We start from the raw sequence: 11,045 nt of genomic DNA on the forward strand, positions 1-11,045 counted from the left end.
ACTTATTTCGCTTATTTCAATGCATATTTTGTCAAATAACATGGTCCTAAGTTATGGCTGATTAATCCTTCTTATGCTATTTAAATAGACAAGTACACAACAAAAACAAGAACTTAATAGCAGGAACATAAGACGGCCGGGGCTGAAGGCAAGTTCTGTACGCAAGTACTATGCGGCAAGTAGGTATGTCGCAGGGGCGGATACAGGCAGCCGCATTGAGGCCCCATAGGCGTTCCCAAGCAAACAAGTGGGTGTGCAGCATACGGTCATGTCTCGGCACATCTCCAGGGGCTCCGGTAAAACTATTGCGTAAAAAATAACTGACCGATCCGGGGGGTATATGGAGCATTAGTTACCACATTTGAGACAATCATGCATAGGAATAATTTGGAACTAAATCAAAAGCGTGATTTTAGGCTAGTTTTGTTGCCGGGTTGTGCAGTGTCGGTGTTCCTTTCCACGAAATAATCGCCCAAGCCATCCTAGGATAAGCACAGGAGAATTCCTTCTTGCGAGCACTGCAAAGCCACCGCTAACAAAAACCATCATCGTATATTGACCCAACATACAAAAGAAAAACAATTCGAAACACTGAGCAGAGAAATATACCAGGGAACGCCTCGCATACGATAGTCACCTAGACTCAAGCGCCCATTACTTCTGGCGTTCGCTCGATCCACACCAATCGGAATAGGCGCTGGCGTCTTACGCACGATGTTTGGCAAACACTTCCTCCTCCAGGCATTTGTCACTTCTTTCTTAGCGAAGTTTAACTCCGCCTCCCTTTCCCCGGTCACCGATATTGGCTTGCTGGCCGGTCGCCATCAGCTTGCTAGCCAACCGCTGTCAGCTCGCAATCCCACCGATATCGACTCGCCAGCCAGCAGCCATCGGCTTGCCAGCTAGCCACCATTGGCTTACTAAGCCGTCGGTAGTATCTCGCTAGCCAGTCGCCAGCAGCCTGCTAGCCTGCCGACGATATCAGCTACCTAGCCACCATCAGCCTGCTAGCCCACCGCCATCGCCTGGCTAGCCCACCGATACCGGCTCGCTAGCCGGTCGCTAGCCCTCTTGTTGTACGAACGGGTTGGGTATGGCCTCCATACCGTCCGCCGGACAGATCAGTACCACGGCAGTACCTCGACACACCACCAGTCCCAGCTGGCGGGTGTCGTCCGTCAGACGGTACGGGTCGTCCGGGTCTGTCGGTCAGAAAGGGGAGGGGTTAGAAGTTAGACGGTACGGGTCGTCCGGGTCTGTCGGTGAGACGGGGGGTCAGGTAGGGTCAGAAGTCAGACGATACGGGTCGTCCGGGTCTGTCGGTCAGAAAGGGGGGTTAGAAGTAAGACGATACGGGTCGTCCGGGTCTGTCGGTCAGAAAGGGGGGTCAGAAGTCAGACGGTACGGGTCGTCCGGGTCTGTCGGTCAGAAAGGGGGGGGAGGGTTAGACGATACGGGTCGTCCGGGTCTGTCGGTCAGAAAGGGGGGTCAGAAGTCAGACGGTACGGGTGTCCGGGTCTGTCGGTCAGAAAAGGGGGTCAGAAGTTAGACGATACGGGTCGTCCGGGTCTGTTGGTCAGACGGGGCGGGGGAGGGGGAGGGGGTCAGATGAGGCAGGGGGAGGCTAGCAAGACGCACGCTAAAGTTGTGAACCGAAACGTTTCGACGGTTCACAGCAAGGCCATCCTTAGTGTCGTTTTATTAATTTTACACGGGAGGCAAAACAAGTGATATTGCACTCGATATCTCAGCACAGGAAGCGGCCAGCGGTACGGGTTTTGTTGCTTCCTACGCGGCTCGCTAACTAAGTCGACAGGTATAAAAATATCAACTTTGGTAAATTTAACACTAGGCATTCTCTGCACTAGTCTGCAGCGACCCATCCGATTGTTTGTGTTCAGTGAATACTTATCCCTTTCATATAAATAAATGGAGCTACAGCAATTGGCACACATCATAATATCGCACCACGGACATACTGGTTGTGCTTATAGGCCTGTCATGCATGCGACTGCTGTAGTTTAATGACGTGTTTTTTTTTTTTTAATTTAGCTCGAATGTTTGAATGGACGGATTGACAGAGCCGGAGCCCACGCTAAGCAGAGCTTGTTGCGTAGACCCTGACCCCTGCCGTCCGATCGCGCAATTCCGAGTATCGGGAGAATTTAGATGCCAAAGTTTAACGTGCCCTTCAAAGCCGGACACGGCCTGTCCCACTCAACTGACTTCAACTGGCTGCGGCTGCTCCCACCAACCGCAGACCATCCCCGTCAGGAGTCTCAAATATCGAGCGCCGGAGCGTCTCGAACCCGGGCTCTCACTACCGGGAGTCCGGTGCTCTACCAACTGAACTCAGTAGTGTTTCCATTATGTACTGAGTTGCTGAAGCACTGTGGCCGAATCATCTGTTGATTTATTACTGTCGTTATCTTTGCTCGAAATATATGCAAGCGGTTTACTGATAAGTTTGGAATTTGGGCGTTGTGAATTTTGGTCCTGATCCCGGAGAATAAAATCTGTCCGGAGAACCGGCCAGCTTTTAGAACACTCAACAGGAAAATCAAATGTTTGATCCACTAAATGTGACACTTGGTGAAATGTGTTCTCGCAATGCTATAACTGCATGTTTTAGGCGTAATAATAGCAGTGTTTCACCACACAGGCTGGAAATTTAAGAGATTTTAGGTGCCGGAGAATAAATTTGTGAAGAACAAAATCGCTTGGACCCGACTGGACCAGCAAAGGGCCTTATTTCCAATTTTGCTGGGAATACAGACCATCGGGGCCCCATAGAGGACTGTCATCACGCCAACAATCCGCGCTACATACCTCTCAGGTGCTCTGTGGTATTATCCAGCACCAGGTTGAGCAGCTGGTCAAAACCCTTCAGGATACCCGACGACTCCCGGCCGCCGGAAAACTTCACTCGAATTGGCTTGTCCAGGTATTTGGACAGATCAAGAATCGATTCCTTCTTCTTTCTCTCTTTCTGGTCGCCGCTGCCTCCGGTCTGAAAATACGTACAAAAACAATATAATAACAGCTCAATGTTAAATGTGTACTACTGTTATCTGTGGCGCAAACCATGAGCACGTATGACGTAGTTTAGTGAATAACGTCCAATTCAGGCCATGATAACAGCATCCCAGTAGCTCATAAGGGAAACCATCAAGCTCCCAAGTCCCAAACCGACCGCTCGTTGGAAAAATGGAGAGAGCCCGTTTCGAGCCATTCCACTGTCCGCTTTTTGAGATTCATGAATATTAGGGTGGTCCTTATTTTCGAAAACCGTATTTGGATACCTTGCGCCCCTTCAATCGGTGCCGTTTAACAAAAAAACATGTGCGTCAAAATTTCAGATCCCTACTTCATTATTTACTGGTAGCTCAACGCTCGTTCGTTCGTCAATGTTCGCTCAATGTCCGTTTCGTCGATCAACGTTCGTTCCCTCTTCCTCAGGTGTAACGATTCATTGTCTGCGTCGCAAACTTCTGGGTACATGGTGTCCCCCAGTTATGAACTCCTTGGCTCCAAGTTCCCAGTAGCGGCGGAACACCTTCAATTAGGGGGGGGGGGCACTGCCGACTTTTGGTCCCATTTTTTCCATGCAACGCCCATAGGGCTATACTAAAATGGTAAAATTAAGGGGGGCACGGTGCTCCGGTGCCCCCCCCCCGTTCCACTGCCTATGCAAGCTCCCATCCCGCGGCCAATCTCTCGCCTACTTCCTCCACCGCCACCAAATCCTCTAGGAAACGGTCCGGGAAGCGGCCAACCGGACGTTAGAGAAGGTACTATAGTAGAGGAGTTCTGGGCCAGGGCCAGGAATCCCACCCAGCACAAAGGGAGAGCGGTCAAGAAGGTGGAAACTCTCTTCGACGAGTGGAAACGCCTGAAAAAGAACAAGAACAGGACTTCCGCCACCCAAACAAGCAACGAGGACGCATTCAAGAAACAACTGGAAAATATCTTTGATATCGCCCACGGTGACGCAATGTCCTTGATACCTAACCATCCCGGAAGATCGCGCCTTCCTTCTCGCCCAACGTGAGCCAGGGAGACGGGATAGAATGACAGAGGCAGACATGGCGCTCCATTCCCAAGAAAAGAGGAAGAGGAGGAGGGATGACGCCGAAGAGAGGAGGAGGAGCAAGGCGTCGCGTCGGAGGAGGCGCGGGCGGCAGCTGACCAAGTGGAGCTGGAAAGCATAACCTCGAGTAGCTCCGAATCGTCACCACTTCGCGGAGCCGTGAGACCTGGCCCCAGCATGGGTACAGCCACTCTGTCATCCCGAAAGCGTGGTCGAACCACGGCCATCACGCCGCAACTTTCCGCTAACGTCTAACGTCTAACGTGTGTGTGTGGGGGGGGGGGGGTCGGTTAGACCCCTCTGCCTTTTGGCTCCAGATCGCGCTAGAGCTTTGCGAGAAAAAAAAAACGAGCGTGTTGCCCGTGACGAGAGGAAACCGATGATATCCAATTTAAGGTCCTAGGTCATTGGTTGACCTTCCAGGTCAGGTCAATGACCCAGTGGTCAGAAAAATCGGGACCTGCAAGAGCTTCGTACAGTGAAGCTGTATTGTTTTTGGGGGTGCTGATCACGAATTTCATGCTAGTTTTGATCACATATGATGTCTTCGTGCATTTAGACCAGGTCGGGTCAGGTCAGGTCAGGTCAGCCATTAGGCGTCCTGCCGGCTACCCATAGTAGGTCTCAACTACCACTGGTGGCGTCGTAACACATAACAAAGGCACCAAAACTACTTCGTAAATGTTCAAATGGATGCTAAATTCGAAATCAGCCCGAAAAACTGCCCTAGAAACATGTATGTACCTATACCTCGGAAAAGTGACACGAGGTCATCATAGGTCAATGACCTGACCTGACCTTCAGGTGACCTTGACACCCACCGTAATGCATGGGGCGAACATCATTTCACATGTTTGGACGTTTATAATCGCAAAAATATTAGAAACACGCGGATAATGAGAGCTGACATACGCTGAATCGCGACTCCGGCCAAACATGGTCTCGAGAAATAGGTCACAGGTCAAAGGTCGTTTGGGTCAGGGTCATGAAATTTTCAGAGTATGTATAAAATTGATCATCTCGAGGATACTGAACGTTTCGTCGCGATCGGCCGCTTTTTACGTGAGTTATTCGCGAAAACTCATGGGGGTCCATCCCACCCCTACACAATACACATACGAGGGTTAATATGCATTGAGCCACCAAAAAGCATCCGCCGATTTCGCTCTTTTTGCTCTTTTGCCACGTTTCTAGACGAATGGCATCATTTGAGGGGGCGCAAGCGCGAAAAAATACAAATAAAAATTTTGTACGGAAATAAGGACCACCCTAATGAATATGGATCTCCTAATCGATAACATCTATTCTTTTTTTGGCAGAGCTCTAGCGTCTGGCTTAGGCTATTCCAAATCAATCGACTGATATGATGCTAATGCCAAATCACAACCTGTATGGTGCTGCTGGTTTACATAGCCCGGAGTGCTGTGAACCGGCCGGCCACCTGTAGATGGTGCACCCTTCCGGCCTCCGGACGAACTACTGGTAAGGAATTCGAGTGCATAGGTGGCGCTCGGGGCCGCTTTTTGCGTCTATCAGCAGTCTTTCGGCGACACACACTCGGCACGGAAAAGACGTTGCTCACGTGGCACTGTTAGTGAGGATCGAGGAAGCGGACGCAGGACTGGGCGGGGCTGCGGAGTCCGAGTCAGAGTCGGTCGGAGTCTACAGTTTTGCCGGGAGTCGGAGCCAGTCAATCGGAAGGCGAGGTCCCAGTCCGAGTCACCGATGCATCGACTCCACAGCCCTGACAAGGACTTCCTCGCAGCCCCAAGTTGGGGCTGCGAGGAAGTCCTGCAGTCCCGAGGAGATCCCTAGGCGACCGATGAATTAACACAGCCATGACTCTCAGGGATAAAGGAGCTAACAGCAGCTGCTGGAAATTCCTCTGAGAGGACATATTCACGGCAGTGCTTAGAGATATTAAACAGTCATCATGGCAAATGATTGGAAGACAAGACTGGTCAATTGGCAACATCTCAAGGACCCACCGATAGACCCAACTTTACAAAAATAATTGATAATCGGCATGAATGAAGTATATTGATTTATACACTTATGACCTGGATCATATCCCTCTCAGAGCCTCTGAAAAAGGTAACTTGCCCCAATACAATAGCCACTCCCAAAGGCTGAAATTCTGATGACTGATGGGTGCTCGGTATCTGGTTATGACTTGTGAGGAAAGAATGATTTGCTATGGTAATCCTTTGAAGATTTCACCCTGAATTCTTGGATGAACCTTTGTATGTGGCCAACTGCTGCAACATGAAATGTATTGGGTAGTAGAAAAGCAAAAATCACACTTGCTTTTTCCAACCAAGGAGAGGTGCTGTAAAGTGTAGGTTAGGTTGTAGGTTGTAGGTAAGGTTAGGTCAGGTTTGGTTAGGTTTAGTTTGGCTTGCTTCAATTAGAAAGTATCTTTGGGTATAGCACCACTCCTTGGTTGGGAAAAACAAATGTGATGCCTGCTTTACGACTACCCTGTACTGCCCATCTAGAGAATCTCAAGAGAATTTAAAGAGAAAATGAACTGATAGCTTACCGTGGTTGCCATGTTGTCTATTCAAAAGCTTTGGCTTTCTTTGGCGGAAATGCTTTCAGAGCTCTGGTGCTCTGGATAATGAGATATGCTGAACTCGAACTGGTAAGAGCTTCTTTCTCAATGTTTTCAGCAAGATGCTTAAAAGAACTCCTGAAAATCATCAGACATGCACGATTGAAGTAAAGCAAATTCAACACAATTCTTTAAGCAAAATTGCATAGAAAATTACTTTTATGCACAAGCAAACAATCGATTAAGTAAATAAAAACATAATTAAGTTAATTACAATTTGAACCATCCTATTGTATTTCACGCAACCAGTGATAGACACTAAAGCAGGTCGGCAAAGCCATGTCAACGCTAAATATCCGAAACCTAGGGTATAATAAATGGTAAAAAATTTCATATAACACTTACCAACACTTCAACTTGAACTTGAACTGAGCTGCAAAAAAAGAATGTCCCGGTCCCCAAAACAAAACGTATCCCGCTTCAACACTAGCAAAATAAATCGCCAGCCGCCAGTTTCACATTTCGAATCAAATGCGCCACACATGTACTAGTTTCCAGCACTAATTTACAGCTATTTTTGTATAGGTCACAAAAATAGCTGTTTTTAGCTATATATTTAAATTAGCTGTAAATAGCAAATTTTTGTATAGAAATAGTTCACTTTTAACATGGGATTTTGAACTGGAATAGCAGTTTCGTAGCTTGAGCTGAGACTAGCACAAATCAGGAGCTTTTACGGCTCAACGATCACCCTAGACGAAGATATTCCATTTCTCGTTCCGAAAAGAGTGCCTTGCAGAGGAATGTGTGCCTTGCACAGGAATGCAGCCACGTCATCGTCAGCCAATCAGCATGCTGCTTACAGCTAATGCAGCATGCGTAGGTTTGAACTACGCAATATGATTGGTCAACGCGTAATAAGCTTCCGCGTCAAACATTATTTTACATAGAATATAGTTCGTCCTATATTAAAATATAGAAAATAATTGCTTTTACAAAAAGGTTTTATTTTATTTTCTGATCATTTTGAGCATAAAAAATCGTAAATCCATAGCAAAATACTAATTTCAGGAAAGTGAACTGTTTCCTTTAACCCGCGCCCTGGTGGGGTCTGTTTATAACGCGACCTGGTGGGGGGGGCTATTTTTTGCCCCCCTCGTATCTCCGAAACTACTGGACGGATCCGCAAAATTCAAACGGCGTTCGATAGCCCTGTCAAATTTGTTGAGGGAAACCAAATTTTATTGACCTCGGGGTCACCGATGACGTCACAGGTCAGGTCAAAGATAAAATGTTTCACCGTTCACGGGGCTTCTAGGGAAAGCGCTATAACACCGAGTAAAACGCATTTTGTCGAAAATCAGCGATAAGACGTCAGTTGTCTAGTACATATGTTGCTATTAGAGGTCACTGGTCATACCAGGTCAGGTCACAGGTCAGGTCACCAAAGGTCACCAAGGGTCACCACATGAACCCAACTTTACTAAGGTTGTGCGATGCATGTTTTATGGCCAGTTTTTCATTTCCAACCCAATGGTGTTGGTTATAAGACCATCAGGTACGGTTTAGGTCACTTTCTGGTGGAGGTCAGGTCAAGGTCAGGTCAAAAAAGGTCAAATTTCAAAGTTGATATTTTTGCATAAAAAGGGTATCGATTCGATGCAGCTCGTCACGGGGAGTATAATGGTGGTCTTTGTTTTGCACTACGAGGTCTAGAATTGCTAAAACTTGAGTTTGAAAATTTGACGTCATCAATTTTGAAGTTTTTTCGCTATAACTTCGCCAAAAAAAGAGGTATCAATCTAAAATTTGGTATGTGGATGGAAGGCGGTAAGGACTATCACATATATTTCGGTTTTTGCGAAATTCAAAAAACTTTTTGGATTTTTTGACTATTATATCCAAAAAATCTATTTTTTGATTTTTGGGGGTCAAAATCAGAAAAATTCAAAAATTCGAGATAACAGTTTTGTAGCCCTATCAATTCTACAGCTTTTATGTCCTAAACATTTTTCTGTATTTGCAAAGCTATAGGCCTGACAGCTCTTCCCGCGAAACCCTTTTTTGGGTCGAAAACGGCAGAACATGACGTCACTCTGACGTCATTTCCGGCCAACCTATCATAGCTTTTAAAAAACTTTTTGGTCAAAATGTGTAAAATTGATGTCCGGGAGGGTACTGAAAGTTTGATGACGATCGGCGTAGCGGTTCTGGAGATATATCGAAAAGTCTGGAGGGGGGGGGGGCAAAAAATAGCCCCCCCCCCACCAGGTCGCGGGTTAAATTCATGGCCTCAAATTCATGTTCAAAATGTTCAAAATTGATGACGTCAAATTTTTTAAACTCAATTTTTAGCAATTCTAGAACACGTCACCACGTAGCGCAAAACAACGACCACCATGTGACGAACTGCATCGAATCGATACCTATCCATTTTATGCAAAAATATCAACTTTGAAATTTGACCTAATTTGACCTTATCTTGACCTGACCTTGACCAGAACATAATCTAAACTGGCCCCAAAGGCTGCCTGACCCACATAATCGCATTTGGCATATAAAATGGACCATAAAAATAAAATGCATCACATTCACATGATATTTTCATATTGTGACCCTCAGTGACCTGACCTCTGTGACCTGACCTGGTATCAGTGACCTCAGATAGCAAAATATGTGTTTGAAGAGCAATTCCCCATCGGCAATGATTTCCAATGAAATGCATTTTACTCGATTTTACAACGCATTTCTTGAAATGCCTGTAAACGGTGAAAAATCGACATTTGACCTGACCTGCGACGTCATCAGTTTGACATAGGTCAATGAAATTGGGTCACAAGGTAGTTCGATGTTGGGGCTATCCAACTTGCTGCTTGTCGCTATGTTGCGTGGTTCTGGAACCCCTCCCCCCCCCCAACAGGGCGCGTTGCTCGGCAGACACCAACGGGGCGCGGGGGTAATTTTACCGGTTCGTGTTCCTCTCGTCTAGACGCATTGAATTATCTATAATTTGACCTCAGGTCAAGTTCATGACCTGACCGGAAAGGGTCATGTTGCATATCAGTCGATCCGTATCATCAAGCTGAACGCATCTAAGACATTTCCATCGCTCGCAGTCGCTTGCATCTATCAAAAGTAGGTACCTAATTCGCGAACAACTGTCAGATACCATGATCGTGACCTGAGATGACCTGAGAGTTGAGACCTCAGGGGCATTAAGTATAAACAGGGGTCACGGGTGCCATTTTCATGTTCAGTGTGTCATAGTTAATAGTTAATTCAGTGCTTGCGAGTGGTTAGCATGACGTTCGTCCAAGAGTCGCCTTTCAATTTTCTCCCGTTGACATAGGTAATGGGGATGTCGCAAAATTGACTCGACCTTAGATAACCGATATTACAATTCCGAGATTACCATTTTGCACATACTGTTGCGGTTATCAATCGCTTAAAGTTTCAAAGAGATCTGTCACTCGGTGTAGCTATGGCAGACATTGAAACTTTTTATGAGGTGAGGTAACGTAAAGTGACCTGGTGACCTGACCTTAAGTGACCTCTGTTTAAGATTTTCACAACATGTGCAGGAAAGTTGCATGAAAAGGTGTGCCAAAAATTTGACGCCCTGCGCCGCCGCCGTTTTTTTTTTTTTTTTTTAGATATTCACTTAGAACCACGAGGCTAATGTAAATCACCAGACATGGTATTTACATATATTCAAGTGAATGACAAGAATGTAAGATTTTGTAAGCTCAATCGAATGATATAAATTTCTTTCTAAAAACGCCGTTCAACGCATGAACTTAGCAACATTTTTTTTTTTCTACAGTAGATAGGTATACATAACTCTATAGGTACAAAGTATCTATAACTCCTCTATATAGAGTAGTGCTCTAATTCTTCTTTATTATAAACAAGATGGATGGACGGGTCGATCAACCGGGTTGATTGTTAAACAAACATTTACGTCAATTTGTGTTCAATGATAGTAATGCTTCCCGTTGCGCAGCAGCTTTTACAGTGTGCCGAAAGCGTGGATGGGGTCGCCTCGAGACGTCAGAGCTTTGCCTGAAGCTCTGCCTGGCTCTTGGCCTGTCGATGGTCAGCGATTAGTGACGCTCTTATATCAATATGTAGGTGGTGGCGGTCATCCGACAGTTCGTCAATGATATTGAGCCTGGGACCTCACGAGTTCTAGCGATGGCCGCTGTGTTTACTTTAATTTTGTCTAGCATTAACGAAACCTTCACTAATTATAGCAAGTTTAATGATTTCGGCAATGAAAGGTCGCAGCCGTTTTCAGATATGCATCTATTTCGTATATGAAACAACACACATTTACAACATCTATTGCGAAGGAGGATAATGCTTCGGACTGACTGTGGTGAAAATGCGTCACCGTAGGTA

General features: G+C 46.3%; 1 protein-coding gene across 1 annotated transcript; it reads right to left on the reverse strand.

The window, feature by feature from the left end:
• Window positions 1–533: 533 nt before the first annotated feature.
• Window positions 534–7,332, reverse strand: LOC122369374 (U6 snRNA-associated Sm-like protein LSm7). Its single transcript, XM_043344074.1, has 4 exons — window positions 7,050–7,332; window positions 6,633–6,782; window positions 2,830–3,010; window positions 534–1,202 (listed from the first exon to the last, which is right to left on the reverse strand). The coding sequence occupies exons 2-4, from the start codon at window positions 6,642–6,644 to the stop codon at window positions 1,063–1,065; spliced, it is 333 nt and encodes a 110-aa protein (XP_043200009.1). The 5' UTR covers window positions 6,645–6,782; window positions 7,050–7,332; the 3' UTR covers window positions 534–1,062.
• Window positions 7,333–11,045: the final 3,713 nt, after the last annotated feature.

Source organism: Amphibalanus amphitrite, unplaced genomic scaffold (assembly GCF_019059575.1).
Source record: "Amphibalanus amphitrite isolate SeventyFive unplaced genomic scaffold, NRLGWU_Aamphi_draft 001029F_arrow, whole genome shotgun sequence".
Classification (NCBI taxonomy): Eukaryota; Metazoa; Arthropoda; class Thecostraca; order Balanomorpha; family Balanidae; genus Amphibalanus; species Amphibalanus amphitrite.